Raw genomic sequence first — 20,581 nt, 5'->3', positions numbered from 1 at the left:
CCACTGAGAAATTTTTTTTTATGATTGCTTAAAATTATTTTCTCCTATCCATTTTCTCTTTCTTGAACTTCTACAGAAAGGCATTCAACTTTCTGGACTGATCTCTATATTTAACTTTTCTTTCATTTTCCAAAGCTTTCTACTTTTTAGGAGACTATTTCTTTTTTTTTTAAATTAGTTTTCATTTGGCAATCTCTTAATTTCCATGAGCTCTTTCTTGCTCTCAGATTGTTTCTTTTTTCATAATTTTATGTTCAATTTCTTAAATTTGAGAACATTAATTAAAATGTCTATTAAATTCTCCTCTGTTCCCTGAATTATTACTGTTTGTTCCAGGTTCAGTTGTTTTGCTTGTTCATATCGGTTCTTCTCTTTTATGCTATCAGTTCTCCTCAAATGTGATCCTCAGTTGTTAATTTTATGATGGAGGGCCAGGTTAATTTATATAGGTAGATGGCATGAATTCTTGTGACAGGTGTAGTCCTAGTTCCTCAGTACACCTCTCTGTTGACTGTCAGGCTTCACTGACATTAGGATGCCTGAGAAGAAAGCTGGCAGTCCCTGGCTCACCCTAGACCTTTACTCCAGGAGAACTAATAACCATTCTAGAAGTTTTAGCTCTTCTCAGGCATTTCTTTCCATCTCTGTACAGAATAGTTCTTGGTTTTTAGCTTGGGAATAAAGGCCATCACTGCACACAATGGCAAGGATGTGCCAACTTGTGTAACTGTTTAGAAGGAAGTCCTTCAATTCATCACCTTGATGTCTTCCTCACTTTCTACTTCCACTCTTGATACCAATTGACTTAGAGCTTAAAATCTTTCTGGAAACTGCTGTAAGAGCAGTTTCCACCTCCATTCCAGCCTTCCCCTGAGCATGTCCCGGGCTTAGCTGCCACCACTCTGGCTTATCATGAGGATGATCCCGGAGAATTGTGTCAAATCTCTGGTCAGCTACTTCTCATTTCCTCTTGTATTTATTTACTGCCATTACAGTTGGATGTGAGGGACGAGGTAGAGATACATCCTCAACTCACTAACTTGAACAGGAACTCGAACTTAGGTCTTCTGACCAGTCTTCTTACCCTTATACCTAGGATATGGACATCATATTCAGCTTTTTTACTTCTTAGCTGTGTGTCCTTAGGCAAGCCATTTCACCTCTTTGAGTCCCAAATTTCTTTATTTTCTAGGGAGAATGAAACTGACCACATATAGTTGCAATATAAATTGAGGAGAATATCAGTCACACACAGTTTCAGTGAAGATGTTTTAAGGGTATCTATCATAATGTCTGACACATAATGACCACACAACAAATGATAACTTAAAACACAGGGTTCAACGCATACAAGTAAACCCTACATTTAGTTTACACCTTGGGTATCTAATCAAAGCTCCTTCTTTTAAATTCTAATGGGAAAATTTTTTATTTACCTTATGGTCTTATTTACTGTTATTATTTTTGGATCAGAAGTGTCCACTGGCACAAGCTATATATCTTTCTGTGAAAAATTACTATGAACAGCTGACTTGGTTTTATTGTATAATATATTAAGGTCTGGAAAAGACAACATTTAGAATAAAAAAATGGTGCAGATTATCAGCTGGGTAATTTGACTTGAAGACCTACATAATTAAGAGCCAATAGAAAAAAAAGAGAAATTTAATACTTTAAGAAATTATTAACAATAAAGATATTTTCACTTAGATATTGTAGCCAAACACTAACATAAATGGCATATTTAGTTAAATCACTAGGAAACTCAAGATATGAGATCGTTATATATTTTAAGACAGATTATAGTGTTCATATTAGATATTTATTCTCTCTGACAGAATACACTTTGTTCTTATTTTTTTCTTCCCTAGCAATTAAAAAAGTATGACTTTGAACATATTATATAACTTCTCTGAACCTTATTTTCCTCATCTATAAAATGAGAAAAGTACCACCTCTTTTATAGGATCATTATTTGAATAAAATGAGTCAATATAGGTGATCTCTTTGTACTGGGATCCCAGACAATGGATTGTCCCACCCCATTCAAAATGGTCATAGCCAAAGAGGTGATATAAGGAATACTGTGGATGTGCTGGACAAAATAAATTGCCCTCTTATTTAAAATTGAGATAAAATGTAGCTCAAAATTATTTCAGTGAAGGAAAAACACAAAATGTGACATTAGTCAGCTACCTCTGCAAAAGCAAGAGACTCAAAAAATATATTTCAGGGGAACAATTATCTATTATCAAACTTGAGACTCTAGCAATTTTAAGAGATGTGCTGCATTTTGAAAAAGTATCATTCTCAGGAGCCCCACAATACAAAGATTGTATTTATGGAAAAAGATGTCCCTCCTGATTGATCTTACTTCATTTTATATTTGTTGGTTCTCTTTTTATCATACTTGAGTTATATTTTCCACACAAAATGTACAGATCGTCCCAAGGAAGGTATGACCTGATTGCCAAAAAGACTTCCAAGAACAAGAAGCCAGACAGATGGAAGACGTTTGTCACTATGTAAAGTTTTGGCAAGCTTCTCTGGACATGTCTCCTGCAAAGTAGTGTGGGGGAGGAGAGCATTTTCCTGCTTTAAGACGACTGTTGTCAAATTCTTCTAGCTGTTCTAGAGGGGATCAGACTGTCGTCTTGGTTCTCTTGTAGTTATGGGCTTGAGCTAAATGACAGAGATGCTGGGTGTTTTTGTGAGCAGTTTCCTAACAATGAGAGGAAACTCCCCCAAGTGAGGGAGTTACCCAAAGATAACTAATTCACTGAAACATGAATCTAGAATCTTCCACAGTTAGATGGTAACAGAAAGGAAATTGCTCTTCCTCCCTTTAAAAAAAGTCTCTTCTCGGGGCCAGCCCAGTGGTGTAGAGGTTGGGTGCACACGCTCGGCTGCAGCAGCCCAGGGTTCCGATCCCGGGTGCGCACTGACGCACCGCTTGTCAAGCCATGCTGTGGCGACGTCCCATATAAAGTAGAGGAAGACGGGCACGGATGTTAGCCCAGGGCCAGTCTTCTTCAGCAAAAAGAGGAGGATTGGCAGATGTTAGCACAGGGCTGATCTTCCTCACATACACACAAAAAAAGTCTCTTCTCTTTTCCTTGGTCCTACCCCAATTGCAACTAACCTGTGAAGTGTGCTCTTCTGTTCATATAGTATTTGTGTACAAATAATTTTAATTAAATAATTGCTATATATCTCATTATTTTGCTCATTTTTTATTCACACAGCTTTGTTTTAAAATTCTCTTCATGTTGCTACATATACAACCAGTCCATTCCTCTACTGCTACATAGCATTCCACTGCTGCATAGTGTGTAGAACCTGTCCAGTCCCAGAGATGGGCACCCAGATTGCCTTCAATTCCCCGCCACTACAATAACACTGTTGTAAGCTTATATGCCCTTCTATGGGCTTGAATGAGAGTTTCTTTGAAAGATAAACCCCAATGCAGGATTTCTGGGTCACAAGGAGGGGTAAATATAATTTTACAAAATATTGCAAGATTGCTCTCTACACAAGCTACATCAGTCTACATACATACCAGCAGGGAGTAAAGGCTCCTATAGCCTCACATTCCTGCCAACACTTGACATTATATAGCTTGCTAATTTTTTGCCAGTTTAATGAATGTAGAGTGATATCTTACTATTGTTTTAATTTGCATTTCTCTGATGACTAATGAGCTTGAGCATTTCTTCATGTGCTTGTAAGCCTGAAACTGGGTTTACTTTTCTGTAAACTGCTTGTTTGTATCCTTTGCCCATTTTCTATTATGATTCCTATATTTTTGTTGTATTGCAAGAGATCCTGGTATATTCTAGATACTATTTTCTTGCCCATTTCAGACATTGCAACATCACCCAACCTATCATCTTTCAGTTAACTTTGTCCATAGCCTTTTCCCTTGAACAGAATTTTAAAAAATTTCTGATGTTATTTACTTAATCAAAATATTGCCTTACAGTTTATGGATTTGGGTGTCATTTAAAAAGTCTTCAACATCTTGTCAAGAAAATACTCTCTTACGGCATCAACTACTAACTTTAAAGTTTTATCTTTCACAGTCAGGTCTTTAACATTTGGACTTCACCTTTGTACACGGTATTAGGTTGGGATCCAGTTAGTATTTTTATACATTTAGAGAGCCAGATTCCCAGCAGTATCATCCTTTATCATACATAAGTGCCTTATATGCATATGTATGTCTCTGAGCTCTCTATTTTGTTTCACTGCTTCCCGTGTCTGTTCTCCTGTCAATACTATTATAATTCATTGCCATGGTTGGGTAGAATGTCTTAATATTTGCTTGCGCAAGCCCTACCTCTTTTCCTTTTTTTTCACATTTGACTTTTATTATTCTACTTGCAGTAAGCTATCAAGTTTCTCAAAAATCCATATAGCATTTTGATTGGTTCCACATTAAATTTATAGCTCCCTTTGATGAGAAATTACATTTTTAATACAGTAAATTATTCCCTCTCAGAGCACGGAATGTCTATTTCTTCAGATCATCTATTTTGTCCTTCATTAGAGTTTCAAAATTTCTCCGTAGAGGTTTTGTGCATTCTTGATTAAGTTACCTACTAGAGAATTTATGAGTTCCGTTGCTATTTTAAAGGCATCTTTTTGGTTATAATTTTTTGTTGGAGATTGTTAATGTAGAGAAATGCTACTGATTTTTGTACATTGATTTGGTATCCATCAGCCTTGCTGAACTTTCTTATTGTTCTTATATTTGTTGATTTTATTCGTAGATACATGATCATATCATTTACAAATAATGACAGTTTAATCTCCTCTCTTCTGATCTTTACATCTCATTCCTTTTTTTTTCCATATAGGATTAGTCGGGACTTTCAGTACTACATTAAACAGTTTCGGTGTTAGTAAGCATTCTTCACTTAAAGGGAACATCTTAAAGAAAAAAGTTTCTCTTTTCAGTATAATGTTGATAGAGGCTAGCTTTACTAAGTTAAGTTTCCTTCTAGTTCTAGTTTGCCATTAAAAAATAAATGAGGTGTTGGATCTCTGTAAAATGCCTTTTTACATTGATTAAAATAATCATATAGGGGCCAGCCCCGTGGCTTAGCGGTTAAGTGCGCCCACTCCGATACTGGCGGCCTGGGTTCAGATCCCGGGTGTGCACCGATGCACCGCTTCTCCGGCCATGCTGAGGTCGCGTCCCACATACAGCAACTAGAAGGATGTGCAACTATATGACATATAGCTATCTACTGGGGCTTTGGGGAAAAAAAGGAGGAGGATTGGCAATAGATGTTAGCTCAGAGTCGGTCTTTCTCAGCAAAACAGAGGAGGATTGGCATGGATGTTAGTTCACGGCTGATCTTCCTCACAAAAAAAATAAAAAATAAAAATAAAATAAAATAAAATAATCATATAGTTTTTCTCATTTCTTCTATTAATGCTGTGAATTTCATTAATATATTTTCTGATGTTAAAACAGCCTTTCATTCTTGAAATATAGTCCAGTGGATCACGATGTATATAATTATTTTAATATACGTTAACATTTGTTTAGCCAGTATTTCCTTTAGGATTCTTGGATCTATATGGATAATTAAAATGGGACTTTTTTTTTTTTGTATTGTCCTCATGTGGTTTGGAATCAAAATCACATAAAATTAACTGGATAATTTCTGTTCTTTTTGGTTTTAAAAACTTGTAAAAATATAAGAACTAACTGTTCATTAAAAGTTTGGTAGCATTCATATATAAAACCCTGTAAGCCTGAAGCTTTTCTAAGAAGTCAATGATTTAAAATTTTTATGCTTATTGTCCTCTTCAAGTTTTCTATTCCCTCTTGGGGCAAGTTTAGCATTTTATATTTTCTATCAATTTGTCGTTTTCCTTTAGTTTTTAAAAGTTTGTTAGAAAACAATCATAATACTGTTTTTAAACATTCCTTTGTATTTTTCATTTTGTGTATGGTTATTTGCAAATTTTCTCTTTATTTGCATATTTTCTCTTTAATTCTTGAGGTCTCCCTTATTTATCTTTTCAAAGAACTAGTTTTTTTTTAATTAAAAAGTTTTTAACTAACTTGAAATAATTTTAGACTTTCAGATGATTAGCAAAGATAGTACAGAAAATTCCCATATACCCTTCACCCAGCTTCCTGTAATATTAACATCTTATGTAACCATGGTAAAATTATTAAAACTAAGAAACTAATATTAGTACTACAGTATTAACTAAACTACAGATTTTATTCAGTTTTCCTCAGTTTTTACACTAATGTTCCATTTTTCTTCCAGGATCCAAAACAGGGTATCATATGTTATAGGCTGAATTGTGTTCCCTCAAAATTCATATGTTGAAGTCCTACCCCCCAGGATGTCAGAATGTGACTGTATTTAGAGACAGGATCTTTTAAGAGGTAACTAAGTTAAAACGAGGTCATTAGGGTGAGCCCTACCAATATGACTGGTGTCCTTATAAGAAATTAGGAACAGACACACAAACAGAAGACTGTGAATATACAGGGAGAAGATGGCCGTCTACAAGCCAAGGGGAGAGGCCTCAGAAGAAACCAACACTGCTGACACCCTGATCTCAAATTTCTAACCTCCAGAATTATGAGAAGATGCATTTCTGTTGTTTAAACCACCCAGTCTGTGGTACTTTGTTATGGTAGCCCTAGCAAACCAGTACTGTGACATGCCTCATAACTATGTTTCAGTCAACGACAAACCACATATACGCCAGTGGTCCCTTAAGATTAGTACCATATAGCCTAGGTGTGTAGTAGCCTATACCATCTAGGTTTGTGTAAGTACACTCTATGATATTCGCGCAATGACGAAATCACCTAATGACGCATTTCTCAGAACATATCCCCATCACTAAGTAACACATGACTGTATACCATTTGGTTGTCATGTTTCCTTAGTCTCCTCCAAGCTGTGATAGTTTCTCAGTCTTTCCTTGTCCTTCAAAGATATTCTCTTGCATTATCTACTGTGAGCTGACACTTTTAAAGAGTGCTGGTCAAGTATTTTGTTGAATGTCCCTTGATTTGCATTTGTCTGACAGTATCTCATGATTACGCTGAGGTTATGGAGTTTTGGGAAGAATACAATAGAGGGGAACTGCCCTTCTCATTGCATCATATCATGGAGTACAAAGTATCAATATGTTTTATTATCAGTGATGTTAACCTTGATCACTTGGTTGATGTGGTGTTTGTCAGGTTTCTCCACTCTAAAGTTACTATTTTTCTCTTTCCATACTTTATTCGAAGTGAGTCACTAAGTTAAGACCATACTCAAGGGGAGGTGAAGTAAATTCCTTTTCCTGGAGGGAGGAGTATCAGAGAATTTTGGACATACGTTAAAACCACTACAGGAATGAATGAAATTTTGGGCAAGATGAGTTGAGGTTATTCAGTTATCCTGTTTCTCCTTAAAAGATTTTCCACTAATTTTGGGATTTATCAGCAGGTCTTGCCTGCAACAATTATTAATGTGGGGTTCTAATGATGATTTTGTATTTCCCTGATTCCTTCTAAATTTATCAATTGAAATTTTTCTGTAACAGAGTTATCCCCTCTTCTCCATTTACTTATTTCATCATTTGTTTATATGTGTATGGACCTATGGATATTTAATTTTGGGGTTGAATCCATATTATCTTTCTTTTGTTGCTCAAATTGCTCTAACTTTGGCAATTGGGAACTCTCTTAAGTTGGCTTGTGTGTCCTTTTGACATGCCCTTGTCCTTATCTTCTGAAGATGATGCTTTAGGTGTATCTTGTATTTTCCCTGCCCCAGGCCTAGGATCAGTCATTTCTCTAAGGAACTCTTATTTATTTTACTGGAGAATGGTATTTAGAAACCATGGTTTTGTTTTTTTCCTCCATTTTGGTGCTTCTACCTTTGCTATCCATTCATTCTGAATCTTTGTATTTTCTCTAGTGCTTCCTCACTTCCACCTTCTTGAATTAAATATTTAGGTTTTTAAAAATACTTTCTTGTTTCTGATAAATGTACAGTATTTAAAAAAATAAATTTCCTTCTAATTTTATTTTATCTATGTTCTACAGATTTTTTTTTACTTGTAGTGTTTTCACTGTCACTCAATTCTAAGTATTAATTTCTTTTTTAGCCTAAGAGTTACTCAGGAATTTGTTTTTATTTCCCAAGCATATTAGATGTATTTAAGTCATCCTCTTAAGAAACTTAATTTATAATTTAATGCATTATGACTAAAGGACATAGTGTATATGATATTGATCCTTTGGAATTCGAGGTTCCCTTTGAAATATAATCTCTAGTTTATTTTTGGTAAATATTTGGTTAATATTCTGTGCATGTTAAAACAGCAAGTGAATTATCTGTCATGTGAACAGCTCTACATATGCCTAATAACTTAAGTTTACTTATTTCAATGTTTAGATATATGCTAACGGATATATCTATCCGTTTCTCAGAGAGGTATGTCAGAATTTGCAAATACAGTTGTTGAAATATTTCTCTTTATGTCAATTGTTGATAAAGACATACACACACACAGGTGCGTTTAGATGCATATTTGTTCTTGATGGCTGTATCTTCTTGATCCACTATTCCTTTTCCCAATATACTATATCTATATTAGTTAGATGTTTCATTTACCTATTTTTGCTTTATAAATTACTACAAAACCTAGGGGCATAAAACAAGCATTTTATTTTTTCTCAAATTCTGTGGGTCACAAATATGGGGAGGGCTTGGCTGGGCAGTTTGTTTCTGATGCATGTAGTATCAGCTGAAGTGGCTGGGGCTGGAGGATCCACTTCTAAGATGGCTTCTTCATTCATATATCTGGCAACTGGGCTGAGATGTTTGGAATAGCTGTGGGATGTATGGGCACTGCTTGGTAAGCTCTCTTTCCGCATTCACTCCACCTGACATCTTGCATTTCCTCATAGCAGGATAATCTCAGGGTAGTTGGGCTTCTTATATGCAAAATACACTTACCCCCTCACAAGTCCCCCACCTCAAAGTCTCATCTCATTGTGGTATTGTCTTGAAGTTAGGATTCAGCCATCTGAATGAGGTCCGGATGAGCATGGGCCTCCATATGTATAGTACAGTACAAGTACAGTACCTCTCAATCTGAAGACTTGCAAAGAAACATTATCTGTCCCCACCCCCATTATCTTCTCAACATACAACTGTGGTAAAGCGATAGGACAGCTACAATAACACTCCAGTTCATACAGCAGGGGAACAGGATACACATAGCAGTTACTAGTCCACAGCAATTCTGAAATCCACTTGAGCACATATCACCAATTCCTTGATTAGGAGCCAGTCCTGCTCCCTAGGAATAATTCTCTGAAAATCCTGGCTTCACCCTCTGGGGTCTTGGTTTTATTATCTGAGTGGTCCTACCTTTTCCCTAAGAAATTGACTATGTTTGCAATTGAGTAGCCTTCTCAGCCTGCTTCTTGCACACAGAAGGGTAAGTGGGTGGCGGGGGGGGGGGCGGGTTTATTTTGTACTGTTTCTTCCCCTTTTAATTCAAGATGACAGTGTTCCTATCTATGCTATTCATTAAAAAATGTTTTGGGTTTTCTAGGAATCTTACTGGATTTCACTCTATTACACAGAAGCCACGTCTACAAATCTCTTTAAGATAGACAGTTTTCTATCTTGGGCCCTGTGGCTACTGTGCAATAAAACCTTGAGAATCACAGACTCTCTCTTGTTTAACAGAGAGTATCTATGAGGCATAACCATAAGACCATTAGAAATCTTTTGGTCTAGCAGAAAGGTTCTATGAAATACTGCCTTAGATCTTTCTGAAGTCTTAACAAAGGATTTTACAGACTCTGAGGTGATTCTCTGCCCTGAAGCCATTTCATATTCCAAAAATCTTTTGCTAGAAGAAACTGGGGATGTGTAATAGTTTTATTTTCAAATCCTGGCTCTTTAATATTTCCTCTAAATTTTGTGTGAAAACTAAGCAGCTCCACAGCAGTATTATTCAAATGGTGAAAAGATGGAAGCATAAATCATCTTTATCTTAAACCATCTTTATCTTACCATCGTTTTAAGTGTCCATAAACAAATGAATGAACAAACAAAATATGTATATACATACATTAAGGAGGAAGGAAATTCTGACACATGCTACAAAGTGGAGAACCTTCAGGACATTATGCTAAGTGAAATAAGCCAGCCACAAAAGGACAAATGTTATGATTCCACTTATACATGGTAGCTAGGGTAGTCAAATTCTTAGACACAGAAAGTAGAATGGTGATTCTAATCCAGGGGCTCGGCAGAGGGGAGAATGGAAAATTGTTGTTTAATGGGTATAGAGCTGTAGTTTTGCAAGATGAATAGAGGTCTGCAGATTGGCTGCACAACAATGTGAATGTAGTTAACACTACTGAACTTCACACTTTAAGATAGTAAATTTTGTGTTATGTATATTCTACCACAGTTAAAAATTTGAAAAAGCCAAAACAAAACAAATTAGCTCCTTCTTTAGCCCATGTCTTTCTTTTTGTATTTTATTATAGGCACCTAGAAAAAGCCAGGTAGTATTCTCTGCATTTTGCCTGGAAACTTCCTTAGCCAGACGCACAAGTTCATTTGTTCACAGGTGACAGTGTTGCTAAACTTTCCACTTACTACATAACAAAGGTCCCTTTTTCTTCTGCCTTCAATACCATTTTCCTCACTGTTCTTCAAGACTCACAAACACATTTCTGCTTTTGTTAACCATCACTTTGGGGCCCTTCCAGCTTCTGCTTCTGCCTGGTCCCAAAGCCACTGCCACATGTTTTAGGTTTTTGATATGTCAGCAACCAACTTCTAGACACCAGATTCTGTTCTTGTTATCTCTTGTTAGGAGTAAATGACTGACGGCCGCTGGTCTATCAGCATCTGTTTTTATCAACTCTTTATTTCAGCAGAACTTCTGCCCTGGTATCCCATCAATACTGACTATATGGGCTGTTACTGCCAATTTTTTGTAGTGATGGAACAGGAAATTATTGTCCAGGGTAACATGGTGAAGATGCAAAAGCAGAATTTCAAAACTTTCCTTCAACCTATTTAGTTTTTCTTTTCATCCACTTACCCATAGCAGCTTAAGATAGTTTTCAGTTTGCTTGGGTATTCTCTCTCTCTTTTTTTTTTTGTGAGGAAGATCAGCCCTGGGCTAACATCCATGCTAATCCTCCTCTTTTTGCTGAGGCAGACAGGCTCTGAGCTAACATCTATTGCCAATCCTCCTCCTTTTTTTCCCCCAAAGCCCCAGTAGATAGCTGTATGTCATAGGTGCACATCCCTCTAGTTGCTGTATGTGGGACGCGGCCTCAGTATGGCCGGACAAGCGGTGTGTTGGTGTGCGCCCGGGATCAGAACCTGGGCCGCCAGTAACAGAGCGTGCGCACTTAACTGCTAAGCCACAGGGCCGGCCCTCTCTGTCTTTTTTGATCATTGTTAGTTTAGATACTCCTTGCTTCTCTCTACCATCTGCAGTTTCTTCAAGGTTAGTAATGGGACTGGGCTGATTCAGGAGCTAAGGGAAAATGTTATAAAGACATGAGCTATGGAAATTTTAGTCTAGTGGGGAAAAAAAGTTCCTTAAAATATTAGAATACAGTGTGCTAAGTGATATGAACAAGGTAAGCACAGTGTATTATGGAGAGAATAGGGAAGTGGTTTCTAAATCAGACTTGGAGTTCATGGAAAGCTTTAGAAAGGAGTCAGGTAGGAGTTATAATAGGTAAAGCACATTTTAGGCAAAGGAACTTCAGGTTATAAGGGCATCTATAAAGGAATGGTTTTGTGAGACAGCACAAACTTTTTTGGACCCCACATGCAATTCTGAATGGTCTGGAATAAAGAATCTATGCAGGAAAGTGGCTGGAAAACTTAGAAGTAGGAGGGGCCTGAATATAACGTTATACCAAGGAGCTCAGATTTTTATTCTTTAGGAGAGCAGGAAGTATTAGTTTTGAGCAGGGAATTGTCAGGATCAGATTTCCACGTTTCAAAGAAAGCACTGCATGATGCTTACCCTCTAGGGCCCCGTGCTTGCATGGGAACTTTCTAAAGTCCTGGAATGGGCACTGGCAATGAGTTCTGTGGTCAACTGTTTCTTGTAAAATTGGCAAAAGGAAGATATTTTAACCACAATGGTCTCTTTCTACTATAATTTGCCTCCATTACACTTTCCCTAGGCTGTGGGCATTTTTAGAAACCAGCTAAGGGAAAATTTAGGATTATTTGGTCTGTATTTAGTAATATGTAATAAAGTGGTTTGTAGTCACTTCTGTGTATAGCTAAGTTATTGCTAGCCATCCTGGTGTAGAAACGGCTTCTGGTAATAACCTTACTACCCACCCAGCAGTTATAATAAAAAGATGGAGGAAGGTTATACCCTGGTATAAATGTGTATTCATGATTTTGTATTTGTTTCTTAAAGAAGAACCCTAAATCATACCAATTTCAGGACCTACAAACCAGGATCTTTACCTGGAGCACTGCCAGATAGGACCAAATTTAGGAAGCTATTATTAAAAATGTTTAGCCCCAAGGGAGATGAAGGCCTGAACGAAGGCAGTGGTGGTAGAAAGGGAGGCGCAAAGTCAAGATACAAGAAGCACGCAGGGAGTACAATCTAGGGAACGTGGCAATTGTTTTGATTTGTGGGGAGATTTTTATAACAAATAAGTCATCAACTTGCATAATTGGGAGGATGGAGGCCCATTCCCGGAGAGAGAACATAACGGGAACTGCAAGCTTGGGCGGAGGATGAATCCTGTTTGGGGCTTCTGGCGTTTCAGGTGTCAGAGGGAGAAGTAGAGGACAATGCTGGTCTGCATCACAGCTACGCACCCAGGTACTTGGGGGATATCATTTGTCATATTTTCTGTTCTCTGGAGGCCACTTACCAGGCTTTCTTTGGCCCTCGCTTTGCCATCCTCAGGCCACGAAACACCAACCACCTCATCGCCCTCACAGCTTCCTAATGGCGCCCGCTCACCGGATGTGGGAGCAGCACTTCCGCCCCAAGAGGCGCGCGCTCAGGGGGCGCAGGGCGCAGGCGCGCGGGGCTCTCAGCCCGGCCCAACCTGGGCCTGAGGCTGGGGGTTCCTCGGGTATTGGGTCCTTCCGTCGTTTTTTGCGGGATACTTTTCCCCATGAAGAGAGCGTTGTCTTCCCACTTAATCCCCCAAACTTCCACTTCCCCCACAGGAAGTCAACGGCGCCGTCCCGAGGGCTTTGTTGGTCTCTGGGCGCCGAGGCAGAGGCGCTAATGAAGATCAGTCAGCGCTGATTCCCCAGCTGGTAAACGCATGGCTCATTACCCTTGGTGGCTTTGCACAAAGCCCAGAAAGCTCCGTGAGCTGGGTTTAAAGCCTGCGGTGACTTTTGGTTTCCCATATATGGACCTGGAATTAAGAGGGAAAACTCCTAGCGATTAAGATACCGATTTCTTAAACCAGTTTTCTTAGGGAAGGGACCAGAGTAATTGCAGCCTCTTGGAATCCCAAATTAGCCCATGTGCCTGAGTGAACTGGGAGATTTCGAGAAGACTTCCACTATCTTGCAACTAAAGTCTTTCAGTGTAGCAGGATGGTTGAGGAAAACTTGACCTCATTATTACTAGCAATTGTGGAACAAATAGAAATGCATATTTTTATTAGTTTACTACTTACAAATACATTCTAAGTAAGACATTCATGGAAGAATACCAAAATGTAGTAGTGGACAATAGTAGTCCAGTGGGAAATTTTATGTCACCGAAGATGACTGGCAATTTAGAGTGTGAATACGAACCTGCTGTAATCATACCTTGAATTGTTGATTGAGTTAGAAATCTCACTTCAGTGAGGCTTATCCTGACTACTCTTTAAACAAAGTTTAACCTACACTTCTCCTACTCCCATCCCCCTTACCTGCTTGGAATTTTTTTTTTTTCTCCATAGCACTTTTTACTTTGTAATGTGTGGCATAATTTACTTGTTATAGCCATCGCTTATTATTTGTCTATCCCACACTAGAGTTAAGCTTCATGAAGGCAGGAATTTTTTTCCTACTTAACTAATATATTTCAAAAGCCAAGAACATTTTTGTCCCGTGGTCGGCACTCAATAAATAGTTATTGAATGAATGAATATGTTATTTTCCAAAGAGCAGAAAGAGAGCCTAAGTGGGCTTGCATGATTGGCATAACTTATGTGGAACATAGTTCTATTGAAAATCCTGGTAGTGAAGACAGTCAACAAGTCAACAAGTATTTATTGAATCTCTACTATATCCCAAATGATAGCTGTCCAAATTCCCCAGAATTTAGCAACTGTTCTTCATTAAACTTGCTGATACTTTTTAAAACATCTTGTACCTTTTGGTGTTCCTTGGGGGCAAGGCCTATATGATTCACCTATACAGCATCTCTTATGGTCATATGTCCGTACCAGACAATAAGTATTTGTTGAAAGAGCAAAGGTGTGAACTGGGTTAGGGCATTAGGGTTACCTGAGAATCCAGTTATTTTTCACATGAATATTTGTTTTGTGAAATTATGGTCCATAATAGTAGTAGTTTGCAATCCTTCTCTGAAAGATTCACAAGTTTTATGTGATAATTTTCAATCTGAAAAATTAACTTATGCATATTCTGGGTCATCTGGATTGCCAGATACTGACAGAAGGTTTTGGTGTCCTTGTTTGGTTTGTGTCTCTGGTGAGCATTTTAGCACTACGTGGTGTAGTACTTTGTTGCAGTTTAATAGGAAGAGAGAACAGAGGCGGCCTAAAAACGTAAGTGATTTATTCACCCCAAATGAAACCCAAATGACATTAAATCACTCTGTCAGGAGATTTCACAGTAGTTTAAAAGGAGAAAAGAGAGGAGAGAAGTGAGTCATGTGGTAAAATAGGCTTGCTGAAGTAGCAGTAGGTACCATATTCCTGTTCTGAGAGGTGATTTAGTTTGGCAAAGCATCATCATTGTTGTTTTCCAATTAATACTTTTAATTTAAATTTTGTTGGCTTTACATATTTGTTTGCATTTATTTTGTAATTTTGTGGGATTTTTTTTGTAGCTACAAGAGCTGTGATACAAGGAATCTGAGCCTACCTTGATGTTTGTACATATTTAATAATATCATAGTGAAAATAGTTTAAGCTGGGGACATTGGACCTTGAAAATGTGTTTTTACTTGTAGTGGGTTTTAGTGGTGTTTATACTTTACTCGAGTTTGTGAAAAATGGCATTATAAAGCTTCAGGCCTTAGGGCCCAGGACACAGAATATTTATTTCAATAAAGTCCAGGTAGGACGGTTCAATGTAGGACAGATATTTCTACCGTTAGTGGTGCTGGTGGTGGTGAAAAATAGGAGACGGGGGTCTCAGGAAAATGTAGGAAGATTGCTTAGAGAAAATGGAGGAATTTTAGATAAAGTTGGAACTCTTTTAGTAATTGTGCCTTTGGCTCTGAATTTGTGACTTCTCAGAAGCTTTTCTCAAATGGCCAAGTGAAATGCAGTGTTTTTGTTTCTAGATTTAAAAGAAAAATGCTAATCAGCATTTCTGTAGATGTTGCAAAACTTTGTTCTCTGTGGAACACTGGGAGACCTGAAGAGCTGTTTAAAGTCGTTGCAATAGAAGATCAGAGGAAAGAGATGCTTGATTTTTGATACTGTCTTCTCCCCTTGACCTCCCCATCCTGGCCCTGAAATGGGAAATAGAAGTAGAAAGAAATAAGATGAGGACTTTGTTTTGGTTTACTTTAATAGAAAGGGTACTGGAAGCAGGTATTATTTTAGAGTCAACTTGGCTACCATGTCCAGAGAAATACTGTCTGGAGTTCAGTCAATCAACAGATATTTATTGAACACCTACTGTGTACCAGGCATTATATGGGGAGCTGAAGACAGTGAACAATACAGAGTCCCTGCCTTTGTAAATAATACTTGCTTCTGTTCTATTGTGTCTTTATCTTCACTTGGTACACTTTAGCTGAATATGAGTGGGCAATTTGAAAATTTTTCCTGCATTCTTTATGCTGATGTGTCTGATTTCTAGGATAGAATACAGAGTTAGAAATCGTAAAGGCTCAGATTAATTTGTTCTTTTTATCTTTCTCTGTTTTTAAGGGGTGTCATGAAAGTTGACATAAATCTTCAGAAAGTGGACATTGACCAATGTTCAAATGATGGCTGGTTTTCAGGAACTCACAAATGTCACCTTAACAATTCAGAGGTAAGAACGTGAAAATAAAGTCCTCTGAAATCAGAAGCTCAGAAATGGATTACTTTTGAATATGTTATATTTGTCTGGGTAAGTGAACAAGAGGCATCTGACTGGGAAAAAGTCTCCTGTGCAGGTGTGAATGTTGCCAAATGAAGTGAAAGAGGTGTAGCAAATGAAAGTTGTGCAGAATAGCTGTTCATTGGGAGCCTAAGAGAAGTCTGAAACTAAAATTATGTCTGAAGTTTGGCTTTAGTCAAAGGCTGATCCTATGCTTCAAAATGGGCTAGAAATTAAAATAGCCGTGAAGTGAGAAAGCAGTCCCAGGAGGGGTCAACGAGATTATGCACATTTTTATGGAATAGGATGCCTGTTGAAACACTGGTGGTATTAATTCAGACACACTGCCATCTGCTAGAAAAGCAATACAGAAAGTATGGCAGGGAAATTTTGGAAACAAGGAGAAAACTGTTTACAGGGACCTAGAAAGGAAATGTGTGTATTTCCAATTTTCAACTCCTATCCATGCTTGATTTCAAGAGACTGTGGTTGGTAAGGAACAGACACAGAGATCATACTTCTGGAAATAAGACTGTCACTTGTCTTTTGTAGTTTCAGAGAGGAAATGTGATGACATCCTGATTTCATTTTCAGTAATCTATCTGTAAGTTCCCAAAATGTTATGAAGCTAATGTACAATAACATTCCTGATCTTAAACATTTGGATGATCCCAACTTTGAGTCCATGAATTGGTGAGGAAAGTCAGCTTGATTTGTTTAAAATAGAGGGGATAGTCCCATAAATGTAGTAATCTACATCTTCAATTTGAATTTTTGCCATTGTGAAAGACGGTTCTACATAGTGCAATTTTAAGGTAAGAAATTTTAAATCAGAAGGAAATTTAACAATAAGTACTTATTTGTGCCTTTACACAAATGATAAGTGTACAGACACATGCACAGGTATACACACATGTACATGTGTGTACATATGCCCATTACATGTTTCCCATGTGCTCTCCCCCACATATCCTGCCATACACAACCCACATACTCCCATACCCCACCACTACCCAAATAATCTTCCACAGTTCCCAACATCCCCCTTATACTCCACACACACACCTCCACCTGCCCCCATCCTCCCCACCACAATATCGCTCACCCCCCCCACCCCTTAAAGCCCCTAGAAGCTCCTATAATCCCCCACATCACTCTAAATCCATCACACATCCCCACCATATCCCCATGACCCCACTTCCTCAGTACCCCACACACATTCCCACACCCTCTCCCACGTCTCCATATACCTCCACACAGCCCTCACTCCCTCCACTCCCCCCGAATTGGGACCCACTTATGCAAGTGAAATACTTCCGTCTTAACTCACAGAAGTTCAGATCCTCTTTTTGCCTCCTTTCACTATTTGTTCTTACGGTTTTGAACTTTTCTGAGTTTCCCTTCCCTTTGGATTATTCTGGCATTTCCAAAGATGTGAATTTCAATCACTGATTGGTGAATATCTTCAGCCTGATTACTGTCTCCATGCCAATGGCCTATAGCCACTTGGCTTTGTCTTTTAGAGTGGAGTTTTTTCTGCATGGGTGTCATATTGTGGATATTGATCTGTATGTCCTCATTTCTGTAGGGCCTTGTTTCACTGGTGCTCCTGGGTGGTTCAATAAGCAGTCTGTCTACAAACAAGGAGATATTTACTTTTCAGTTTGTTACAGTTGCTGCCTGCCTCTAATAATCTTGGTGTAGCTTTTTTCCCCCCTCATAGCACATCTGTTTATTTGACTAGATGGTCATATTGGAAGTACCTCTTTCTCCTTTTGGAAGATTGGTTTATTTTCATTGCATCAAGATTATTAATTTTCTGGATGTTGTGTCTTTTTAAAGATATCAAATAAACTAAATTATTTCAAGATAAACTATTATCCTCGATTCTGGTTAACAAAGATTAGGTTGAAATGAGTAACTTTTGGCATTATTTATGGGAGCATATATTTATTCTATACCTTAGGAAAAACTGGAAAAACATATCCTACAAGACAGCTGACAGTTCAATCAATCTCATTTGAAAATGTCGTAGAAAGAGGCTCAGTGATCAAAAAATAACATCAACAAGCACTGAGTCTACAAAATGCATATTTTGACTTAGACTCTGGATCCCTCCACCCAAGTTACTGGAGTTGGGGGTAGGAGATCTTGGTGTCCTAGCCTGGGCCCATGGCATGGAACTCTTCACACTTTTTTGTTGGGCTTCTCTAAGGTTCTGTAGTTGGTGCTGGTCACTCTGGGCACCTGCAGCAGTTCCCTACCACATCCTCAGTCTAGTGAATAACAATAGTTATGTGAATTGGAGCCCAGGAACTGGCTTCTCTTGAAGTTTTTACTGCTTGAGAAAAGAGAAAGAAAAATCTCTTGTTCATGGCATTTTTCATCTGTACTGGCTCTCCTTTATTCCTTGTCACAAATCTTCTGTTACAGACCCCAAGGATTACCGTGTAAACTGGCTTATTTTTTATTTTTGGTGAGGAAGATTAGCCCTGGGCTAACATCTGTTGCCAATAGTCCTCTTTTTGCTGAGGAAGATTGGCCCTGGGCTAACATCTGTGCCCATCTTCCTCTACTTTATATGTGGGACGCCGCCACAGCATGGCTTGATGAGCGGTATGTAGGTCCATACCCGGGATCCAAACCTGCAAACCCCAGGCCGCCAAAGCAGAGCGTGTGAACTTAACCACTACACCACCAGGCTGGCCCCCTAAACTGGCTTATTCTTGGAAGTACTTAACTTGATTCATAATCGTACAGTGTAGGGATCTGTCTTTATGAATATCCAAATCATTAGAAACAGAGACACACATGTTCACTGTGAGTTTTATCTTGCCAATGTTTAACATTCTTCTCTTATAAATACTAGAGGAAGTTACAAATTTTCCAAGTTACAATTGAGGCCAATTTCTCACTTTTAAAATTTTTCTGGTATGTTGACTTTTCAGCCTCCATGGTATCTTGAACCAGAATAGTGAGTCTGATGTTGGAAACAGACAAGTGGTATGTGACCAATGACCAAAAGCCTGAGGAGCATTTTAGAAAGGCATGGCATGGTTTATGAGGAAAACAATTTCTCTGTGAGTTTGGGTTGTTACAGGGTCTAGGAGGCCACTGAGTATCTTTTGAAGGGCATAGTAGAGCAAGATCTGAGTCGACACCCTGAACTGAACTGGCTGTTTTCATAATTGATCCAGATCACCGCAACATGGACTTGATCATGTTGTCCGTATCCATTTAAATAATTCTTGACCTATTTTCATATCATTGTTTCCTTTGAGTATACAAAATTCTCTTCTACAGAATAGTTTATTAGAAACATTAAAATAAATTGATATTCATTTTTGTTTTAAAGGTTTCCTTTAGCTTTGTTTCCCTTATAAGAAATTTTTTTGTCCCTATATGAAGTAGGAAACATTAGGACAGTGACCTTGAAACTTTTTGATTATATTCTATTAGTAAAAATGCTTTAAGCATCTGCTCATAGTGTATGTATATTTTTAATCTACAAAGTACACACACCTTTTGTTATACTTTTATATTCTGTATATTATAAATCAGAAAACTTAATTGGGCTGAGATAAAGATGAAATAATAATTTAATGTTGATTGTATTTTATAAAAATAAATATAATGAGAGCAATGTAATTGATTCACAATTTTTGAAAAATTTTTGGTGAGAGTGTTATGATCGGTTATGTTTCATCATATTTTAAAATCTTAGTTTAATACTTGGTAATGCAATGATTCAGAGGTCTCTAAGTTCAGTTTATTTTTATACTTAGTTTTTATGTTTGTCATAGTTGAAAATATGCTTCACAAGGTTATGTCAGTCCAAATTGAAGAAATAAATTGTTAACTGTGTTTGCTAAATTACAATGTTCATTTTTCATGTCCATCTACCAATTTTGCCAAGATTTTTGCAGAAATACAGCTGGCACTTTTTCATCTTACCTGATGTTAGTTGGTCCCTGCAAACTAATTGGAAAGCTGGGCATTTTAATATTTTAAAGGAATAGGTTAAAAATCCACTCAAACTTTCACAAGGAATATTTTCAAACAGAATAGGAAATTTTATTTCCAAGTTTAAACTGTGTGGCTATGCGAGTGTTTATAGTTTTTGGCAAAAAAACCACATAACATTGAAAACATTTCCAAATATCCATTTTCAAAATGCTCACTTCCAAAGGCTTTCTCATGGATTATTAAAATGTCTCTTTTACTTTGAAGGAACAGCTTATATATATTTTTGAAAATGCCTGCTGCATAGACATTACTGACAA

General features: G+C 37.7%; 1 protein-coding gene across 1 annotated transcript in view; it reads left to right on the top strand.

The window, feature by feature from the left end:
- Positions 1-20,581, top strand: part of GPR158 (G protein-coupled receptor 158) — a 385,607-nt gene that overhangs the window by 22,339 nt on the left and 342,687 nt on the right. Inside the window, exon 3 of the mRNA XM_004425290.3 lies at positions 16,145-16,250. Within this exon, the coding sequence (XP_004425347.2) occupies positions 16,145-16,250 (106 nt within the window). The remainder of the gene's footprint in view (positions 1-16,144; positions 16,251-20,581) is intronic.

The sequence above is a fragment of the Ceratotherium simum genome, chromosome 32, assembly GCF_057802395.1.
Source record: "Ceratotherium simum simum isolate JZ-2026a chromosome 32, ASM5780239v1, whole genome shotgun sequence".
Lineage (NCBI taxonomy): Eukaryota > Metazoa > Chordata > Mammalia > Perissodactyla > Rhinocerotidae > Ceratotherium > Ceratotherium simum.
The sequence above is the reverse complement of the archived record's forward strand: the minus strand, read 5'-3'. Positions and strand labels throughout refer to the sequence as shown.